This window comes from Bos taurus, chromosome 10 (genome assembly GCF_002263795.3).
Source record: "Bos taurus isolate L1 Dominette 01449 registration number 42190680 breed Hereford chromosome 10, ARS-UCD2.0, whole genome shotgun sequence".
NCBI lineage: Eukaryota > Metazoa > Chordata > Mammalia > Artiodactyla > Bovidae > Bos > Bos taurus.
The window spans coordinates 10,320,109-10,343,695 of record NC_037337.1 but is presented as its reverse complement, the minus strand read 5'-3'; the positions used below and the strand labels follow the sequence as shown (position 1 = coordinate 10,343,695).

The 23,587-nt window shown below is 38.9% G+C and overlaps 1 protein-coding gene and 1 non-coding gene across 2 annotated transcripts in view; both read right to left on the bottom strand.

Moving 5' to 3' along the window:
- JMY (junction mediating and regulatory protein, p53 cofactor) overlaps positions 1 to 23,587 on the bottom strand; it is an 81,438-nt gene that overhangs the window by 43,490 nt on the left and 14,361 nt on the right. Inside the window, 1 exon segment of the mRNA XM_002690458.6 lies at positions 9,479 to 9,652. Coding sequence (XP_002690504.2) covers positions 9,479 to 9,652 — 174 coding nt within the window.
- TRNAC-GCA (transfer RNA cysteine (anticodon GCA)) lies at positions 255 to 326 on the bottom strand. Its single transcript has one exon. It is a non-coding gene; the product is annotated as a tRNA-Cys (tRNA).

Genomic DNA, 23,587 nt, shown 5'->3' with positions numbered 1-23,587 from the left:
ACATCTGAGAGTAACACAACTTTGTAAAGCACCTATACTCCAATATAAAATAACAAGTAAAAAAGAAAGAACCCAGTTAAAAATAAATTGGTAGAGAAGAGGGGAGGAACAGCTGTCTTTAGATGAAAAGTGGAGTTGCTCTGTTGTGTCTGACTCTTTGCAACCCCACAGACTAGCCCACCAGGCTCCTCTGTCCATGGGATTCTCCAGGCAAGAACACTGGAGTGGGCTGCCATTTCCTTCTCCAGGGGATCTTCCCAAGCCAGGGATCAAACCTGGGTCTCCTGCATTGCAGACAGGCGCTTTACCATCTGAGCCACCAGGGAAGCCCCTAAAAAAAGCCACTCTGACCCCAACGTGACATGAACACACAACCTTCTGATTGTTTTTAGATGGTAGGATGACAAACCATTTAGAAAAATTACTAAGCAAAAATTAAAAACAAGACTAACTAGGGTTAGTGAGGTCACGGTGAGACAAGAGACACATAATATACTGCTGGTGGAACTATAAATTGACTAAAACCTTTTCTGAAAAGTAATTTATGATACTACCCTTATGGCAGAAAGTGAAGAGGAACTAAAAAGCTTTTGAACTGTGGTGTTGGAGAAGACTCTTGAGAGTCCCTTGGACTGCAAGATCCAACCAGTCCATTCTAAAGGAGATCAGTCCTGGGTGTTCTTTGGAAGGAACGATGCTAAAGGTGAAACTCCAGTACTTTGGCCACCTCATGCGAAGAGTTGACTCATTGGAAAAGACTCTGATGCTGGGAGGAATTGGGGGCAGGAGGAGAAGGGGACAACAGAGGATGAGATGGCTGGATGGCATTACCGACTCGATGCACATGAGTTTGAGTAGACTCTGGGAGTTGGTGATGGACAGGGAGGCCTGGCGTGCTGCAATTCATGGGGTTGCAAGGAGTCGGACACGACTGAGTGAATGAACTGAACTGAATTTATGATACCATAATCTTTGAACACATTTAGCTGTTTAGATCAGGACAAACAAACTTTACTGAAGTCCATAAATTGCAGAAGGATTTGAAGGAGGGGTCAGATTTTGACAGTTACATGGGGAGGATATGGGAAAAGAGAATCACCCAAAATGCGTGCTGTAGATAAGAATTAACCTGAGAAAAGCCTTGAGGCAAGTTAAGTTCAATGTATGGTAAAGGACAGAGAGCAGTCCAGCCTACCTGGAGTTCAGGTAAAACAGATGAAGGTAGAGGAAGATAAGCCTAGACAAGTAGGCTATGATCACCATGAGGAGGCTCTGGAGCTTGTGCTGCACGTGACAAGCAACTGGAAGCCACTGTGGCATTCTCAGCAGTAGGTGGCATATTTAGACTTTTTGCATGTAAGAGTCTAGAAAACTTGTTTTCTGTAATAAAACCATCAAGGTTTTGTGCTTTCATTTGTTGCAATTTAAAACAAGTTAAAAAGCAAAAGATTCACAAATATGAAAAAAGGATTTAATAAATTGATCACTGCAGCAAAACTTAAATTCTTATTCAGCATGTTATGACAGAAGTCCCTTTCAATGACATGACTAAACTCCGTCTGGTTATTATACCTAAGACTGTAATTTAGGTTAGCTACAGTTTTTCACTGACTTTGAAAGTCAAAATGTATTTGGATTCTATCACCTCCAAGTTCAGCCTTCTGCCTTGTGATGCTAGGATTCGGGCTCTGAAAACCACATTTATCCTTTGCCAGGAGGAAGGGCTGGAGGAGATTTCAGAGTTGAAGGAAAGAGACACCTTGCGTCTTCCTATCTTTGTCACTTGACTTTCTTGTTTGCTGTTCTGTGATCATCATTCCAGTCTCGCTTTTTAATCTCAGCATCTAGTACCTTCTTCAAGAAGTTAACAGAAACGAGTCTGCAGTTTTTAAGCTCTGCAGAACCGGCCTCACTGTGTGTGCCCAAGACAAAGCAGCACCAGTCCATCAGTGCTTTATCCCCAGGGGTCTGGTTCTCTCAAACAGCAGTCTTCTTCCTCAGAGGTCAGCTTCATAGGGCCTATCCTCACCTTTTCCCTTTGTAACCCCCAATCCTAGGAGTGGTGGCCGTTTCTGCAATTAACTCTGGTACCTGAGAGCTGCCTTATGGTTCTCTGTTGAAATAACTGGTTTGATCTTCCAGTTAGATCCCAACAAACCCAACTGTGGTACAGAAAATGTAATAAACAGAATGAGCAGTGCTCGTAATTCAAAAATCTTAACTCAGATCATGAAGATAGAAACTTTTACTTGCATAGTTAAACACTGTACAGAAATGAGAAATAAAAAAATATAAAAAATCTGGTATTTGGAGATAACCTGTACTTTGTTGTTGGATTATCTTTACCTTCATCGCACATATATACCCAAATACACAGAAGAGAAACATGCTATGCTTTTTAAATGCTGTGTTTTCACTGACTTCTAAAACTCAGTAGCTAATGCTACAGCCTACTGTTTAAAAATGTGATTATAGTTTATTGTACTGAAGACGTTAAGCTAGGATACTGAGTTCTTTTCCTAACTTGGCGAATCCAAAGATGCACAGCACTGGTCAGCTGGGTCATGTGCTAAAAACAGTGACTCCTCTGTTGTCAATTTCAGGGCCAGAAAGAAAACAGTGTCTGTTTTTAACATGGAAAAAAGTATGTGTCAGTTTAGGTAGCTAGGATAGTGAGACTAGTTTATAAACACAGATTTCTTGGCAAGGAATTACTTATTATAAAGTACATTACTAGCTTGGATACTGGGTTTTATATGAGATGCTTAAGTGTTACTTCTATTGTTGAGATAGTACTTTTTTAAAAAGCACTCTGATTCTTGGGTAAAACAAATGCAAAGATAAACTTGTCAGTATACTGATGTAGTGGTGATCTTAATGTGAATTTTCCAGGCCTAGGAGTTATATGACTCTTGATTAACAGGATGACATAATTAGATTCGGCATCATGTATTTCATGCATTTTTACATTCAAAGTAAATGTAAAATGTAATATCCTCAGGAAAGAGTATGAAATGATGCATTTTTGAAGGTAAAAGGCATCTAAAGATAAGGAAATCAATAAATAGTTCAGGTGAGAGATAAGTATCTTAATGTACAGTGGTAAGCACTATATGTATAGTGCTTACATATAATGTATAGTGGGGCTCAGTGGTAAGGAACCCTCCTGACAAGCAGGAGATGTGGATTCGATCCCTGGGTAGGGAAGATACCCTGGAGAAGAAATGGCGACCTACTCCAGTATTCTTGCCTGAGAATCCCATGGACAGATTCTAGTGGGCTCAAAGGGGCTCCATGAGGTCACAAACAGTTGGACACAACTTACCAACTGAACAACAAAACAAGCAAGCACTATATATTTCACAATGTACACAGTAGAGTATATAGTGGTCCAATGACGTAAAAATTGCACGCTGCACAAAACCAGGAGGTTGGCCAAGCCATCTGTACTGCTGCATATGCCCACTTGTCTGTTGGAATAGTGTGGAGATGGGTGTCTTTTTCTATTTCACACAAAGACACCTACAGATTTCCCTGGGGGAGGGGAAGGGTAGAGGAAGAAGAGTATATTCAAATTACAACCAGAAAATAGTCAAATTGCTAAATGATATGACAGGATGCAAAGGGGAGGGAAAAGCTGAGGATGCCTTCTAGTTTTTAACTTATGTGCTTTCAGCAAGTTATTAAAAATAAGTTGGACAATGTGTTTGAAGTGCTTATGGTTAATCCAGGAAGACTATCAGTAGGTGAACTCACTGTGACTCATTAAGACACTGGGTGTCTTTAAAAATCTAGAGAGGATCTAGTTTATTTACTTTTACTTATTTATTTAAGCTTCTCTCTCCTTTGGCGGGGGTGGGGGGCGGGGGGCGGCATGCTGTACGGCTTGTGTGATCTTAGCTCCCCAACCAGGGATCAAACCCTGGCCCCCAGCAGTGAAAAGTCCTAGTCACTGGACCCCCAGGTAACTCCCCAAGGATCATCTAGTTTAATTTTTGTTTTACGGATGAGAAAGCTGAGGCCCAGAGTGAAGGTATCTCAGAATTCAGTGTGCTCCAAGCCTCAGCTGTTTCAGGTTTTATTAGACATGCGGCTCTCAACTGCACAGTGTGTCCTACTTACCAGGAAGACTTGTTAAAACAAAGATGGCTGAGCTCTTCCCTGGAGTTTCGGTTAAGGGTATCTGAGGTAAGGCCTAAGAATCTGTATTTCTAACAATACTGACGCTCCCTGTCTGGGGCTCACATTTTTCACATGTTAAAGAACCAGTACATTAAAGTCTGGGAGCTTCTGAAAGGGATGAGGCTAAAGAGTAAAGGTCAAACTCCATGGGATGATACAGCTTTCTAGGTCCTGACCATACCTTCTCTCCTACAAATCCTTAGACCTGAGGCATACCAAACAATTCACACCCAGTGGAAAAACTAATAGAACAGGCTTTGCAGTCAAATGTGCTCCAGTCCCAGCCATGACACTTATTGGCCTCCACACATGGTGCTGGGCTGGTGATTCAATAAGGTTTGAATAATTTACTGGGTCTAAAAACCCAAGTACTATGCCTGTTTATTATATCATTCCTATTCTTATATATATATGGAATAGTCTCAATTTCAATCTCTAATACAAACATGTATACTCACTTCCTACTGACTTCTTATTCTTCAATAGTGAAGCTCACTAATCCCTCTTTTACTGTATGTCTTCAGGCTATGTTGATCGCCTCATTTTGTGTCTCTACATAAACTTGTACATTTTGCTCATTCCTCTTTTAAAAAATTACCTGAGTTATAATTTATATACAACAAAATGTACCCATGTTTTAAACATAAATTTTGTCAAAGTTTTATACTCATGTTAACAGCCACCATAATCAAGATTTAAAATACATCAATCTCTCCAAAGGACTGTTACATCTGCTCCTCTCAGAGAATCTCCCCGGCCCCACCACAGGCAACAACTCCTCAGAACAATTTTCTAGAATTCCATGTAAATGGAGGTGTAGTTTATACTTTGTGTCTGGCATCTTTCGCTCAGCACAACTTTTTGTAAGCTGTTTAATCAGGATTTAATTAATTTACATATAATCAAGTGAATCAATCTGTCTAAAGTACGTGATTTGATGAGTTTTGATTGCCATAAACCCAAGAAACAACCACTACAATCATGATACAAAACATTTCTGTCACCTCCAAAATATTCCAGTACCACCTTGCCATTCATCCCTTCACACAGTATATATTCTCTTGTATCTGGCTTCTTCAACTTAGCATGACTTTGAGGTGTGTCTCTGTTGCTGTGTCTTATGTTGTTGTTTAGCTGTTAAGTCATGTCTGACTGCGAACCCATGAACTGTAACCCGCCAGGCTCCTCTGTCCATGGAATTTTCCAGGTAAGAATACTGGAGTGGGTTGCCATTTCCTTCTCCAGGTGACCTTCCGGACCCAAGGATTTAACCTGCGTCTCCTACATTGGCAGGTGGATTCTTCACCACTGAGCCATCAGGGAAGACCACCTTTGCATTGTCGAATATTATTCTATCATATGGAAATACCGCATTTTATTTACTCATTCACCTATTGATGGTTATTTGAGCTGTTCCAGTTTGGGGCTACCAGGAATCCAGTTGGCACAAACACTGGCAAGTTTTTTCTTTTGTGAACAGATGTTTTCATTTCTCTTGTATAGGTAACTAGGAGACAAACAGCTGAGTTGTAAGATACGTACAGTTGACTCTTGAACAACATAGGTTTGAACTGCATGAGTCCACTTCTATGCAGATTTTTTTCCCTGACAAATATTACAGTGCTGTAAGATCTGCTGTTGCTGAATCCACAGATGGGGAACCATGATCTGGAAAGCTATTTTGCCATTAAACATCTGAGAATTCTGGTATAAATGGCAGGTACTGGAACCACACCCAAGGGCTGTTCAAAGATTAACTGTATATGTTTAATTTTTGAAGAAATTGTCAAGCTGTTTGCCCAAGTGGCTGTACCACTTTAAAATCCTATTAGCAATGTATGAATATTCCAGTTACTCTACATCCTCATTACTATTTGGGAGGGCCAAAATATTTCCATTACACTCACCTGAATAATCAGTGTGTACAGTGTCACACTCTGGTATCAATCTGTATTTCCTAGGTGAGTATGTACAGTGTTGCACTCTGGTATCAATTTGTATTTCCTAGGTGAGTGTGTACAGTGTCCTACTCTGGTATCAATCTGTATTTCCTTGGTGAGTGTGTTGGGCATCTCTGCATGTGATTATTGGCCATTTCTTTGTGTCCTTTTAAATATTTAGCTCATATTGAAAATTTGGGGGTTTTATCTTACTGAGTTGCATAGTTCCTTTCTCAGATATATTGATATTACAAGTTATTTTGTCTCAGTGTATGGCCTGCCTTCTCATTTCCTTAATCTTTCAAATAGCAAAATATTTAATTTTAGTGAAGTCCAATTTATCATTCTTTTTATTAGTTTTCGGCCCAAGTTTTCTGCATTGTATCTAAAAAAACATTTGCCTTTCCTTCCCAAAGACTGTAAAACCTTTCGCAGTTTGCTTATAAAAGTTTTATATTATAAGATTTATGTTTTAGTCTAAGATGTATTCAAATTAATTTTTGTGTATGGTGTAACATAAGGAAGACTAGGGTTCATTTTTTCTATATAGATATCCACTTCTGGCAGCATTTGTTGATAAGACTATTCTTTCCCCCTACTGAACTGCCTTGGTACCTTTTTGAAAAACTAACTGAATATGTAACCACAGGTCTATTTTAAATTCCACCCTACTGGAATTTTAATTTGCATCTACAGATCCACTGAGAGCTGACATGTGAATATAACTGACTACTGTTAATAGATTTTCTTCCAATCTATTACCATGGTCTATCTCCCATTTATTTAGGTATGCTTTAATTTCTCTCAGCAAAATTTTATAATTTTTCAGTATACAGTCCTTTAATAGATTTTATAAAATTTATCTTTAAACATTTCAAGCATTTTTAAAAGTTTCTGTTTCAGTTTCATTTCTGGAAGACAGAAAATACAACTGAATTTCTAAGTCCTGACCTTGTAACTAAACTTAGATTATTTCCAGTGGTTTTTTTAGATTCTTATTCTTCACATGTGTGATCACATAATCTATGAATTACAAAAAGCTTTACTTTTTTCCCCAATGCCTGAGAAATAGTGAACACAAGTTGTGAGAGCAGACAATTCTGTCTAGTTACCCATCTTAGTGGGGGAAGAACTCAATCACTCATATCACACACGATGTTAAATGAGCTCCACGTAATACCCTTTATCAGGTGGAGGATGGGCTTCCCTAGGGGCTCAGACAGTACAATCTGCTGCAATGCAAGAGACAGGTCAGGAAGATCCATCCCCTAGAGGAGGGAATGGCTAGCCACTCCAGTCGTCTTGCCTGGAGAATCCCATGGACAGAGCAGCCTGGCCGGCTGCAGTCCATGGGGCTGCAAAGAGTCGGACACAACTGACTGACTAACACTTTCACTTTTGTCAGGTCAAGGAAGTTCCCTTCTCTGCCTACTTTGCTGAAATTTTACCATGGATGGGCAATGAACTTTATCAAATGCATTTATGCACCCACAGACACTGATTTTTTTTCTTTGATAATATTGTGAGTTACATTGATTACTTTTTGTAATGTTAAACCAATCTTGTCTTTCTGAGATAAACCCTGGTCATGGTATATTACTGAATCCTATTTTTCAATATTACATTAAGGATTATTACATCTACATTCATAAAGGATATTCATCTGTAGTTTTCTTTTTCTCTGTAATGTCATTTGATTTGGATAATGCTTACCTCAAGGTTTTAAATTATGAATTCAACTTTGTTAATATCGAGCTACCAAATTTTTTCTATTTTCCTTTGAACCTATTTTGACAATTTGTATTTCTATAAGAAATGTGTCCATATCTAAGTAGTTGAATTTTTGGCACAAATTTGTTCCTGTTCTCTTTCTAGCTCATCATTATAGTTGAGAGGCATCAGAGGACCAATGCAGTAAAATACCATATTTACCTCTGAAAATATTATCAGTTTAAAAAATACATTGTCTTGTCCACCTCACCCATATTCTGCTTCCCAGGAGAAAAAAATGGAGTAGTAAGTGATGCTAGTGGACAACAGAGTCTGACATGGCAGTTCAATCAATTTGCTAATGTTAATACTCAATATAAATCATGCTGCTGCTGCTAAATTGCTTCAGTCGTGTCCGACTCTGTGACCCCATAGACGGCAGCCCACCAGGCTCTCCCGTCCCTGGGATTCTCCAGGCAATAACACTGGAGTGGGTTGCCATTACCTTCTCCAATGCATGAAAGTGGAAGTGAAGTTGCTCGGTCATCTCCGACTCTTAGTGGCCCCATGTACTGCAGCCCACCAGGGCCCTCTGTCTACGGGATTTTCCAGGGAAGAGTACTGGAGTAGGTTGCCATTTCCTTCTCCTATACAAATCATGATATATTAATAATATGAAGGCAAAAATTCACATAGACTCTGATAGTCAATGTTCAGCTGTGTAGAGTATGACTGCTCTGCACTGCAACTTAGTTTAGAAGAAGATGGGGCCTCCATGTCTTCTAGTTCATCCCTGGCCTTCCAGTCAAGTTTTCAATGGGCAAAAATTCTACAGTTCATTTTTAAAAATTGAAGGAAACTGTAGTGCCTAAAAAGTCTTAGTTACTATTTATCACTTAACCAAAATGCCAAGTTTATGATAAAACTGCCATTTTTTTCCAAAATGCCCATATTTTTCAAAATTATTAATAAAGGCGAACAACATCAACTATGTGATGGTCTGTATGGCTCCATGTTGATTCATTAAAGGGAATAAGAAACACAGACATGCTTTACTTTGTTATATTTTTTCAAATACACACTCATTCTTGCCCCCAAGCATAAGGTTCTCAGAATAATTAATAATTTCTCACATATAAATTTATTAAATAATGCTCCAAATTAACCCATTATGCAAAAAAATTTTAATATCCTAGTTCAGCAATATTTTCATGTGAATTAAACAGCAACATTGATTTGAAGTCAGCTATAAAACCAAACCCTTAACACTCACCTCAAAAAATGTAGTATTACTTTACACACAAAAATCAAATGTCATGTAGTTTAAAGCTCTACCATTAAAGCCTTGTAACTTTTAAAAAGGTCCTCCCAAAACATATGTTCCCAAAACTCCTGCTAAAGAAGTCTAAGAGTAGACTAGACAAGGTCCTCTCAACCCTGCCCACTCAGCACAGTCACCTTTCCAGATGGTTTTAAAATGAGGTATTCAGGCTCTGTGTAACACAAAACTACCAAACTAGCATCTTTGGGAACAATGGACCAGATATCTACATTTATAAAAGCTCCTCTAATAATTAAAATGCATAGCCAGCCAGACTGAGAACTACGAAATAGGTACGTAACATTTTAGGTTTTAAGAAAAATACCTTGATCTGCTGTCTTCGTAGCATAGCAAGTTCCCGCATGTCTCGGAACGGCTGCAGTAAATACTGATAGAGTTCAGTTGTGGCTTCTGCAAGGCTGCTGTAGGCTTCGTCCTCCATCTGATACAAGTCCAGAAGCTCTACCATGCTCTCCGTATTCTTGTGCTTATCCAAGAGCTGTGGAACAAGAAAATTTCACTGCAAAGAAATCCAACTGGAATAGCCTGTAAACATTTGCAAACTGGCTATCATCTCAGGACTTTGGGACTCTGAAATGTGGAATTAAGAGAGAATGAGAAGCACTGATTGCTTGCATCACTCATCTCCATGACTCATGTGTTTTACTACAAGACCACTGCCTGACACATCCTTTTCTAACTATGTCTCTAGGTTATTCCAGTTCTCTGCATATTCTGGTATTCTGGAATTCCATACTATCTGCCTACTCTTAACTCTAAAAAAAATTTTTCCAGTATCTAGTAGCTTTCTCCATATTTATATAAATTTTTTTTCCATCATTTATCTAAGGCCTCCTCAGACAACCATTTTGCCTTGCTGCATTTCTTTTTCTTGGGGATGGCCTTGGTCACCATGCAAAGAAATAGAGGAAAACAGTAGAAAGGGAAAGACTACAGGTCTCTTCAAGAAAATACCTACAAAACAATACCGATAAAGTGAGGAGACTGACACTCTCCATTCAACTTCACCAGTTACTAAACCTAGAGCCTATTATACAGAGTGAAGTAAGTCAGAATGAGAAATATAAATATGGTATACTGACACATGTATATGGAATCTAGAAAAACGGTACTGATGAATTTATTTTTAGGGCAGCAATGGAGAAACAAAGGTGGAGAACAGACCGAAGGACATGGGGGCAGGGAAGGAGGGTGAGGGTGAGATGTATGGGGAGTAACATGGAAATTTACATTACCATATGTAAAACAGACAGCCAATGGGAATTTGTTGTATGAATCAGGGAACTCATCAGGGGCTCTGTGACGATCTAGAAGGGTGGGGTGGGGAGGGAAGTTCAGGAGGGAGAGGACATGGGTGTACCTATGGCTGATTCTTTTTTTTTTTCTTTTTCTTTTTTTTTTTTAATTTTATTTTTAAACTTTACATAATTGTATTAGTTTTGCCAAATATCAAAATGAATCTGCCACAGGTATACATGTGTTCCCCATCCTGAACCCTCCTCCCTCCCCCCTCCCCATACCATCCCTCTGGGTCGTCCCAGTGCACTAGCCCCAAGCATCCAGTATCATGCATCGAACCTGGACTGGCAACTCGTTTCTTACATGATATTTTACATGTTTCAATGTCATTCTCCCAAATCTTCCCACCCTCTCCCTCTCCCACAAAGTCCATAAGACTGTTCTATACATCAGTGTCTCTTTTGCTGTCTCGTACACCGGGTTATTGTTACCATCTTTCTAAATTCCATATATATGCGTTAGTATACTGTATTTATGTTTTTCCTTCTGGCTTACTTCACTCTGTATAATAGGCTCCAATTTCATCCACCTCATTAGAACTGATTCAAATGTATTCTTTTTAATGGCTGAGTAATACTCCATTGTGTATATGTACCATAGCTTTCTTATCCATTCATCTGCTGATGGACATCTAGGTTGCTTCCATGTCCTGGCTATTATAAACACTGCTGCGATGAACATTGGGGTACACGTGTCTCTTTCCCTTCTGGTTTCCTCAGTGTGTATGCCCAGCAGTGGGATTGCTGGATCATAAGGCAGTTCTATTTCCAGTTTTTTAAGGAATCTCCACACTGTTCTCCATAGTGGCTGTACTAGTTTGCATTCCCACCAACAGTGTAAGAGGGTTCCCTTTTCTCCACACCCTCTCCAGCATTTATTATTTGTAGACTTTTGGATTGCAGCCATTCTGACTGGTGTGAAATGGTACCTATGGCTGATTCTTGTTGATGTCTGACAGGAAACCACAAAATTCTGTAAAGCAATTATCCTTCAATTAAAAAAAGTGCCCCCCCACCAAAAAAAAGATACAGTAATCAAGACAGTATAATACTGGTAAAAGAATAGATCATTGGAAGAATGTAAAAGCAAACCCACACACAAATAGTCAAGCAGTCTTTTGACAAAAGAGCAAAGACAATTCAATGAAGAGATCAGTGTTTTCAACAAATGGTATCGAAACAAATGGATATCCATGTATGAAAGAAAGAAAAAGAAATCTACAGACCTTAAACTTTTCACAAAAATTCATTTAAAATGGACCACAGAAATGCAAGATACAAAGTTATAAAACTCTTAGAAAATAACACAGGACAAAATCTAGGTAACCTTAGGTTTGATGACTTATTAGATATAAAAACACATTACTTTTCTGTAAACCTGAAGGTGATAAAACAAAGTCTACTACTACTAAGTCGCTTCAGTCGTGTCCGACTCTGTGCGACCTCATGGACTGCAGCCCACCAGGCTCCCCCGTCCCTTGGATTCTCCAGGCAAGAACACTGGAGTGGGTTGCCATTTCCTATTCCAATGCATGAAAGTGGAAAGTTAAAGTGAAGTCGCTTAGTCGTGTCCGACTCTTCGAGACCCCATGGACTGCAGCCTACCAGGCTCCTCCATCCATGGGATTTTCCGGACAACAGTACTGGAGTGGGGTGCCATTGCCTTCTTCAAACAAAGTCTATTAACTTTTAAATGATGATAACAAACCTATTTAAAGACATAGTTTTATATTTCACTGTATGCATGCTTTTATTTTTTAAATAAACAAAAAATCATTAAAAATAAATCCATAATATCCAATTAACACTGATTTTCACCCCTATTAAGTCCTAGTGTTTTAAAGTGATTGGACCAATCAATGTCTTTCTGCTTTGTTAACAAGTAGTTTTGGTAGGCTGGTTTTGTTTGCTGTGTTTTTAATAGAGGCCTACTAAAACAAAAAGAATTAATTCAAACATCAGTGATTTTAACAACTGATAACACACAAACGATTAACAGATATAGACAGAAGGCCAGACCAAGTGCCGATCTTGCTTTATGCTGAAAGCAAAGAGATGCCGTCAAAGGTTTGTTCATTTGCTTTGTTTTTCCTTCAAAAATCTCTCTGGTTCCAGGGAAGCATCAAGGAATACTTTCCCAAGTGAAGGAATCTTGACTTGTTATTCTGAAGGGTAAAAAGGGACTAACTAAGCAAAGTGGGCTTTCCTGGTGGCTCAGCTGGTAAAGAATCCACCTCCAATGCAGGAGACCCGGGTTTGATTCCTAGGTTGGGAAGATCCCTTGGAGAAGGGAACAGATACCCATTCCAGTATTCTGGCCTGGAGAAGTCCATAGACTGTACAGTCCACGGGGTCTGAGAGTCTCACTTTCACTTTCTTTCAGGCAAAGTGTAAAGGGAACACTCAGTCAGAAAAACATAGTGACTCGTCCCTGGATAAAATAAGGTTTATAAATTGGAGTAGACAAAGAAAGGCAGCATATGAAAGACAATTCTGGAGACACTAGCATACATGATGGACTGGAGTTATACTACAGTGGTGAGAACGGACTGGAAGGGGCAACAGAGTGGACACAGACAGGTTAGTTCATAGCCTCCTAGGTTGGTCTGTGAAAGCTGCTGGTAAGCTTAGACTGGAGGAAGAGAAAAGCACGGATTCATGAAATGCTTTGGAGATAAAGGCAACTGGACTTACTAAAAGACTGGATTTCCCCTTGACTCTAAGATCTTTGGTCTTCACTGATACAAAGAACACAGGAATAGAAACAGGTTTTTAGAGCAAAGTTTACAAATTCAGAGACAGTGTCCAAACTGTTTCTTAGATATCATGAAAAGAGGTCATAAAGGGAAGGCACAATGTCCCCAAGCTAGGCCTTTACCTTTAGTTGGTCTACAATCTAACTAGGGAAGCAAACCAAGAGACAGAAGTAAAACACTGATTGTAAAAGACAGTAAAAGGTTAGAGAAAAGATGGTTCAGAGTGGGCTAAAGCAGCTGAAACAGATGTCCGAAAACTAGGATCTGAAGTGGATCTTGAAAGATGGGAAGTGAAGACAGGTGAAGAACAACACCTACGCAGGTGAAGAACCACCACCCAGTCTTAAGAAATTACATGAATTGAAGTGTCACAGATTTGAAATTTGGATGGGAGGAAGAGGGTGGCAGAGTGTCATCGTGCTCCTTGAGGTAGGGCGTATGCACTAGTAACAGGACACCACACTGAGTCAGTAAATGCAGCATTTCTAATAAGCAGGGAAACCATCTATGGAATAGAAAAAAAAAGAATGATACATTTGATCAATGGGATCTGTTTAATGTTTAGTTTACATAGTTCAACTTATCTAAAAACCATATCAAAGTGATGGTCATTTAGTACCTGGTTACTTGAAGCATGGTCTGGGACCAGCATCATCTGAGAACTGGTTAGAAATAAAGAACCTCAGGGCCCACTCCAGACCCACAGAATCAGAATGAGCGATGAGAATGCACAGCAAAGTTTGAGAAGCACTGCTTCAGTAAACACCTTTTATGCCCACATTCATGCCCACCAAGCACTCGCTCAGTCGTGTCTCTGCGACCCCATGGACTGTAGCCCACCAGGCTCCTCTGTCCATGGGGATTTTCCAGGCAAGAATACTGCAGTGGGTTGCCATGCCCTCCTCCAGGGGATCTTCCCAACCCAACAATGGAAACCAGGTCTCCGGCATTGCAGGCAGATTCTTTGCTGTCTGAGCCACCAGGGAAGCCCCCACGTTAACTATAATGTGAGACAAAAGTCTCAATAAAGTACACAAATTATGTAGCGCATCTTCAAATTGAAACTTGTTAGAATTACGATATTAACATTTTTTCTTGTACCTAAAATCATTTTTCCCTCACTCTTTCTCTCACTATTTAACTATTATTTTATTTTAGCTCAATTAGCACTATTCAGACCAAAATTAAGGCAAAATTCCCATTTCTCATGGTTCAGTTCCATATTAAAGCATTTTTAGCTATTCTAAAAAAAAAGTTACTACTGAAGCCAACCATAGAATGATCTTCACCTTTAGAAGACAGGTCCAAAGAGACAGAGTCAGTCTGGCATTATCTCCAGCACTGGCCAGATCTTATCATGGGCCATTCAATGAAACTGAATGTTTAAAAGCAATCCCCCCACTTCCCACAAATACATTAAGTAAGAATAAACAAAAAATATTGAACAAATAAAAAATAAAAGTGATGGCCATTAAAATAATCTAATTGTTTTCATTCTGATATGTTTGCTTGTTTTTTAAAAATTATAATTTGGCCTTTTACTACTGCAAAGAAATGATGAAATTATAATGAAGATATTCCAGTTCTTCTGACAGAATTCTATTAATTTACAAAATGGCAATTTACAATCCAATTTAGAATAACCTGAAAAATCACAATAGAAATAGAATTCAATAAGCTGTTATAATTTATATGCAGAAACCAACAGCCCTTTCATATTAAATACAAAACAATCAGCAAGGATTCCATCTGTAATAAAACAGAAAAATACCTAGGAATAAACTTAAATCTATTAAGAGCCATGTAAATAAAATGTTATGGTACCAAAAGACTATGTAAATAAATGGAAGACTGAATCTATAAATTTCATATGGTAACAAAACACCTCGATACTTCTATGGCACAGAAAAAGCCCAATTTTAAAGTTCAAGTGGAAAAATAAGAGGACAAAATAGCACACAAAAAAATTTTTTTTTCTTATAAAGAGTAAATGTGGAGAAAGGTAATGGCCTACCCAGGTATTATAAATATATGATATAAGTATTGAGTACAATGAAGTAATAAAGAGTTCAGATATATGAAAGTTTACTGCATGATAAGCAAGAATCATTCAAGAAATATTTGTGACAACTGTCATTTCCCCAGAAAAAAAGAAGAGTTGGACCCCATCTTATTTCTGAGTGAAGTAGCTCAGTCATGCCCGACTCTTTGCAATCCCATGGACTGTAGTCTGCCAGGCTCCTCCAACCATGGGATTCTCCAGGCAAGAGTACTGGAGTAGGTTGCCATGTCCTTCTCCAGGGGATCTTCCCGATCCAGGGATTGAACCCAGGTCTCCTGCATTGCAGGCAGATGCTTTACCATCTGAGCCAGCAGGGAAGCCAAAATAAATTCTTGCAGGGTCAACAATTTAAATGCAAAGAGCAAAATCAACTGGCTACAGACATAAATAACTAAATCAAGAAATAAATGACAAAGGGAAAAATATTTGCAACACAATTTCCAAGATCAAAACAAACAACAAACAGGTAAAGAAATTACTCTTGAACAAATGAAGATTCATTCATACTGCAAAATAAATCACAAATTAAAACTTTTCATGGGAGACAGGGTGCTCAGGGCTGGTGCACTGGGATGACCCTGAGGGATGGGTTGGGGAGGGAGGTGGAAGGAGGGTTCAGGATGGGGAACACATGTACACCCATGGCTGATTCATGTCAATGTATGGCAAAAACCACCACAATATTGTAAAATAATTAGCCTCCAACTAAATTAATTTTAAAAAATAAAACTTTCATGGATAAGATAAAAAAGTTTTGAAAATAAGTCTTGGGTTTAAAAGGATATATTAGGTTGGTACAAAAGTAATTACAGTTTTGCATTGTTGAACTTTGCCATTTGATACTGGAATACATTCTTAAATAAATGTTATGTTATACATCATTTTAATATGCATTTCTCACTTTATGCTTTTTCCTAATGAATTATTACTAGCTGTTTATATGCATTTTAGACTATGGAAATGATGTTAGACAAAAAATATATTTGAGCAGTTTTCCTGTTTGAGTTCAAAATGGGTCATAAAGCAGCAGAGACAACTCACAACATCAACAATAGCATTTGGTCAAGACTGCTAATGAATGTACAGTGCAGTGGTGGCTCAAGAAGTTCTGCAAAGGAGACAAGAGCCTTGAAGATGAGGAGTGAGATGGCCGGCCACTACAAGTTGACAACAACCCACTGAGAGCATCATCGAAGCTGATGCTCTTACAACTACACAGGAAGCTGCGCAAGAACTCGATGTCAACCTCAGTACAGTCATTTGGCATTTAAAGCAAACTGGAAAGGTGAAAAAGCTCAGTGAGTGAGTGCCTCATGAGCTGACTACAAAGTAAAAAAAAAAACAAAAACACATTTTTGAAGTGTCATCTTCTCTTATTCTTTTCTTAAAATTTTAATTGGAGGTACAATATTATGATGGTTTCTGCCATACATCAATACGAACTGGCCATAAACATACATTTGTCCCTTCCATCCTGTACCCCTCTCTCACCTCCTTTCCCACCCCATCCCTCCACATTGTCACAGAGCACCAGCTCTGGGTGCCCTGCATCATACAGCAGGAAAAAAAGACACATGTATCCCAATGTTCACTGCAGCACTATTTATGACAGCTTGGACACGGAAGCAACCTAGATCTTCATTGGCAGATGAATGGATAAAGAAGCTGTGGTATATATACACAGTGGAATATTACTCAGCCATAAAAAGGAACACATTTGGGTCAGTTCTGATGAGGTGGATGAACCTAGAGCCTATTACATAGAGTGAAGTAGGCCAGAAAGACAAATATCACATATTAACGCATATATATGGAAACTGGAAAGATGGTACTGATGATCCTACATGCAGGGCAGCAAAGGAGACACCGACATAATGAACAGACTTTTGGACTCAGTGGGAGAAGGAGAGGGTGGGATGATCTGACAGAATAGCACTGAAACCTATACATTACTGTATGTAAAACAGTCTTCTGTTATTCTATGCGACAACAATGAATCATTTCTCAATCGGATTGTGACATGAGACGAAAAGTGGACTGTATACGACAAGTGTGATGACCAGCTCAGTGGTGGGACTGAAAAGAAGCACCAAAGCACTTTCCAAAGCCAAACATGTACCCAAAGAAGGGTCATGGTCACTGGTGGTCTGCTGCCTGTCTGATCCACTACAGCTTTCTGAATCCTGGCGAAACCATTACATCTGAGAAGTATGGTAAGCAAATCGATGAGATGCACCCCAAACTGCCTTGCCTAAACCCAACGTTGGTCAACAGATAGGGCCCAATTCTTCTCTGCAACAACGCCCAACCACACGTCACACAACCAACACTTCAAAAGTTGAACAAACTGGGCTACAACGTTGTGCCTCATTTGCCATATTCACCTGACCTCTCACCAACTGACGATCACTTCTTCAAGCATCTCGACAACTTTTTGCAGGGAAAATGCTTCCACAACCAGCAGGATGCAGAAAACGCTTTCCAAGAGTTCATGGAATTCTAAACCGTGGATTTTTAGGCTATAGGAATAAACAGACTTATTTCTCATTGGCAGAAGCGTGCTCACTGCAATGGCTCCTGTTCTAATGAACACAGACGTGCTTGAGCCGAGGTACAATGATCCACGATTCAGGGTCCCAAACCACACTCACTTTTGCACCAACAGGAACAAACAGCAACCACCTTCTTTTGTTTCAAACAGTGTGAACTGATACATCCTCTACAGAAAGCAATTTAAGCAAAATACATGTTTCTCTTTGACCCAGCAATTTCTCTTATAGAATTTTATCCTATAGATACATATGCACATGTGGGAAAAGATACACTATTTCAACAGCAAAAGACCAGGAAAAAACCTATATATCAAACCAAATCCATTCAATGGAGCATTGTTTAGCCATTAGAAGAAACTGTTACAGGAAAAAGAAAACTAAGATGTTAATAACATGCTACCATCTGAGTTGCTTAAAAGTGGAAAATAGGACACATCTCTATGTATTGTCTGTGTCCTTATGCATGAAACTGAATCTGTAAGGCACACAAGAAACTCTTACGGGTGGCTCCTCTGAGGGGATGAGAAGATCAGGGAAGGAGTTGGGTTTATACTCCAGCTTTCAATCATGATCTATGGAGTAAATATACTTTTTTTAAAAAGGAAAGTCTTATAGCCTATTTCTTTTCCACCCCGAAAGTATCTTGGCTTACACATGAAAAGAGGAAAATTAAATTATACCCTTTGCCACAATATCTAAAACTGCACATACAACTTTTGCTAAAGTATGAGAAATATGAAAATGATACATGCTTCTCTTCCTTTGCTCACCTACAAAAGTACCTAAGTCATGTGTTAAACCATCTATTTTAAGCTACAGCTGAAAAGGAAGATTATGAAAGTAATAGCAGCAGTGTGAAAATCAATTTCTAATCAAAACACTCTTATCAAGTCCCAGAAATCAGTTCTAATTAGTGGCAAAGATGCTCCTAGGCTTAACACCAAGGCTGCAACATATCTGAAATAAAATAACCAGATTAAGGAAGGACAGGACAATAAAATGGGAGGGGAGTGTTGTCACATGAGTGTGTAATAGCAACAAAGCAGTGGCTAACTATACAATGAGTCATAAACTATCCTTTTTTTTGGCCCCACCTCACAGCTTGTGGTATCTTAGTTCCCTGACCAGGGATTGAACCCGGGCCCTCAGCAAAGAAAGCACGGAGTCCTGACTACTGGACTACCAGAGAATTCCCTAAACAATCTTTTTATTGTTTTAATAAAGGCAATAATTCTCTCCTTGCAAGAAAATGTACATTGAAAGAAGCCCCTTCTCTATTATTCCACTTGAAAATAGAACACTTACGTTGACTTTTCTACCAAGTCCTAGGAATAGCAGAACTGTTAAAAAAGATGGTTCAATAATAAAAGTTCTCCAAGCCATTTACAAGCAATCGAACGAGAGGACTCAACAGTAAGACAATCCTCAGATGCTGGGCTTCTCTGAGCTCTTCTTACAGACACTAAAGTACATGAAGGCACCAAACTGTTTAGATACTATTCAGCACCGACACAAAAACACTGTCACCATATGCTTGTTAATTAGATCACAATCGGATTCTACACAGGTATGCGACCACAAGAAAATCAGTTATTCTACTCAAATATTAACAGTTAGATATTTCCCAAATGCCTCTGATCAACAAACAGAGCGGTACTTTACAAAGCTATTATGCACCAACTAATACTCCTGCAGAGAAGCCCAAGGCGTCTCACCTAACACTGCTAATTTATTAATTTGTCTTCTTAGCTATAAAGTTTCACGTTTTTCCAACATTAGATTACCTAAAAACCAATTATAGCTTCAATCAGCAATTTATTTTAATTTAAGTATCTGAAAATAATCTTAAAGGAAATGAATTTTAAAATGTCAAAAGAGGCAACTTACTAAGCATTAGACTGTTTATAGTCTAAACCATTTCCTATAATCCATGATAAAAGACTTCAACTGTACAAGATAATCACAACCTGTTACAATAACGCATTTAATTTTCTATTTTGCTAACCAAAACTGACTAAATACAGGGATTAAATAAACTGAACTGTGGATATTTGCAGGTTATTAATTGTGAAATGTAAAAGGTGCTATAAATAACATGCACAAAAAGAGAAAGAAATTGGAAAGAGTTAGCTTACTTAGGATTAAGAATATCTGAGATAGATGTATAGAGAAGGCCTGAATTTAAAATGGAGAGAATACTGTTTGCTAAACTTGAGAAGATTCACTGACGGATACAAACTGAGTCAGAATACAGATGGACCTATGAGAATACAACATGCCTACAAAGGGTGATTTTGGAAGGGCTCAAGTGCACCCAATACAAAACAGAGATACTCATTACAGGATGCAGTGGAAAGGAGGGCAGACAGGAACAGGGCTTAGAAAGTAAAAAACTGATTACTTGTTTCAAAATCTGACACATCGCTCATGCAATTTATTTAGAATGTCATTTTGCTCTATTGAGTCACTTAAAAGAAACGAAGCAGAATTGTATACAGCATTAATTAAACACATTAGCCTAATAGGTAGAACACTTCTTTTCCCTTCCTTCCAGCTTCCCTAACAGACACCTTTTTTGTTTCCCCCAGTCTAATTCTGATAACAACTAAGCTCCTAACCTACTCTGATATTTGAAACAAAGCTCAGCTTATTGCAAAGTTTCTCTAGGGCAAGGACCCCACAACTTGCATCAGGTTCTTAAAGGAGTCAGTGACAACAGCTTTTAAAAAATTTCTTTCAAGACTCCCTATAACCATTGTAACAGAGAAAGTACAAAATAAACTTGTGCCCTTTACTCCCTTCTTTAGTCCTATTCAACTCTGGCTTTTTAACCCTGTGAAAAGTTACAAATATAGGGGAAAGGAAGAAAGCACCTCCTGTGCTTAACTGAGTCCCCCTCCTGCAGGGTGCCAATCAGTTATAGAGCCTGCTCTCTGACTTCAGGATTACAGTGAAAGTCACTCAGTCATGTCTTACTCTGTGCAACCGCACGGACTGTAGCCTGCCAGGCTCCTCTGTCCATGGAATTCTCCAGACCAGAATACCGGAGTGGGTAGCTGTTCCCTCCTCCAAGGGATAGGACTGCCACTATCCTTGAAGACCCTCAGATAATTTGTCAAGTCCTGGGTATAAAATTTAGAAGCTAAACTCTCTCCTGCCCTGAGTCTCAGAACTTTCTTCCTACTTTAATGTGTCAAACCCAAGAATGCCTCATTTTTTAAATTAAAATATTTAAGAAGCAACATAAAATCTACAAATAATACAGCATTAATTAAACACATTAGCCTAATAAGTAGAACACTCCTTTAAATTATTATTAAGACATGCAAATAATTATCTGCTTGTGGAAAAGGGTAACGCAAAACTAGCAATGAGGTGCTAAGATGGAGAGGGAGGCCTGCCCCAGCAATCCACCTGGATCTGTGGTCCTGGGCATTTCCCTTAGGCCTAGGGCACTGGTTTTCCCAATGACAAGGAAGGACCAACACCACATACATTTTCACACAGAGCACACTGCTCAACTCTGTTCTTGGTTTGCACAAGTGTTGAATCATTTTTATTACTATGGTAATCACTGATTATTTATTAGGGACTATTAATGCTGAAATCCAATTTTGGAAAGTATAAAGGGCTACTATTTTGAAAATTGGTTTTCAGATTATTTCATAGATGAGTGGCAAATTTAATTCCATTTTACTTCTGGGGAGGAAGTAAATTTTTTTAATTAAAAATGTTAGGTACATGTATACATGTCATATACAGAAACCAACTTTATAACATATCAAAAAACACCCACTGAGTACAGAAACACGGGGGAATTGAGGCATTAGAAAAGAATAACAGCAAACCCACCTTTGTCTCCTGGGCCTTACAATGCATTTTAAGGGGTAGGAGGGAATCCATAAAGAGAAAAACCAGAAAAGCAGTCATGAATGATGTGAACCATATGTAATATAATGCGTCTTTGATCTCTGGATTTCTGACAGAAAGTCCTGGTTTCTGAAAGTGGTCATAAATGACTTTCTTCAGGAGGGGTACCTGACCTGGCTCTGGAAAGAAGGAACTTAAAACAAAAAAGGACAACATGAGCAGGGGAGGAAGGTGTCCTTCCTGTTATACAATACATGGTGTACGGTAAGTTCAGTGAACAATGTGTAAAGGAGCTTGACTAGAATAATTAAAGGTTCATGTAGAGAAAAGAAAGAGATTAACTGGCGGGTTAACCAGAAAACAGATGATACTGAAGACCAGGATTTGGGCTCTGTTACAGGACAATGGTTAGCAATACAAGAGGTTGGCTTGATGTGTATATATTACAGCTAAGAGTTGGGTATGAAGATGTGCAAAGTAATGCTTGGGAGCAAGTATTACAAAGGCTACTTTGCAAGGAAGACACTGAAGGAGAGCTAAAATAAGTCCAGGGATGAAATTGTGAGATTAAACTAAAGTAGGTGTAGGAGCAACATGAGAAAGCAGAAACTAATGCATAAATGATTCCATAGTTCTAAAGTTCTAAAATTGATATTTAACATTTCTGAATCAGTATGCATTTACAAATCAGTGATGCAGGTATAACTATTATGGCCACTTACAGAAATAAGAACCAGAGGCACAGGCTCAGTAACCTGCCTAAAGTTAGGGAGCTGGTGAAAGGTTGAGGTAAAGTGTGAATCCTTGCGGCCTAACTCAAGCCGTTAACCACTGCCCAACTTGTCGCTATGCATAACCAGTCTACTACCTTTCCCTTACCTGAATGATACCAATCTTCTGGGTCTAGGAAGACTGAAAACATGATGAAATACATATACGATGGAATACTACTCAGTCACTTTAAAAAAATGAAACTTCACTATTTGCAACAACATGGATGGACTTGGAGGATAATATGCTTGACTCAGAGAAGAAGACAAATATATATGATTTCATTTATATACGGAGTCTAAAAAATACATGAATGAACATAACAACAACAAAAACGAAACAGACTCACATATACAGAGAACAAACTAGTGGTTACCAATGAGCAAAGGGAAAGGGGGATGGGCAAGATAGAATTAAGGGGATTAAAAAGTACAAATTTATTGTCTATAAAATAAATAAGCTACAAGGATATACTGTACAGCAAGGAGGGAATATAGGCAATATTTTATAGTAACTTTTAATGGAATATACCCACCACTTCATGGGAAACAGATGGGGAAACAGTGGAAACAGTGTCAGACTTTATTTTTGGGGGCTCCAAAATCACTGCAGATGGTGACTGCAGCCATGAAATTAAAAGACGCTTACTCCTTGGAAGGAAAGTTATGACCAACCTAGATAGTATATTCAAAAGCAGAGACATTACTTTGCCAACAAAGGTCCGTCTAGTCAAGGCTATGGTTTTTCCAGTGGTCATGTATGGATGTGAGAGTTGGACTGTGAAGAAGGCTGAGCGCCGAAGAATTGATGCTTTTGAACTGTGGTGTTGGAGAAGACTCTTGAGAGTCCCTTGGACCGCAAGGAGATCCAACCAGTCCATTCTGAAGGAGATCAGCCCTGGGATTTCTTTGGAAGGAATGATGCTAAAGCTGAAACTCCAGTACTTTGGCCACCTCATGAGAAGAGTTGATTCATTGGAAAAGACCCTGATGCTGGGAGGGACTGGGGGCAGGAGGAGAAGGGGATGACAGAGGATGAGATGGCTGGATGGCATCACTGACTCGATGGACGTGAGTCTGGGTGAACTCCGGGAGTTGATGATGG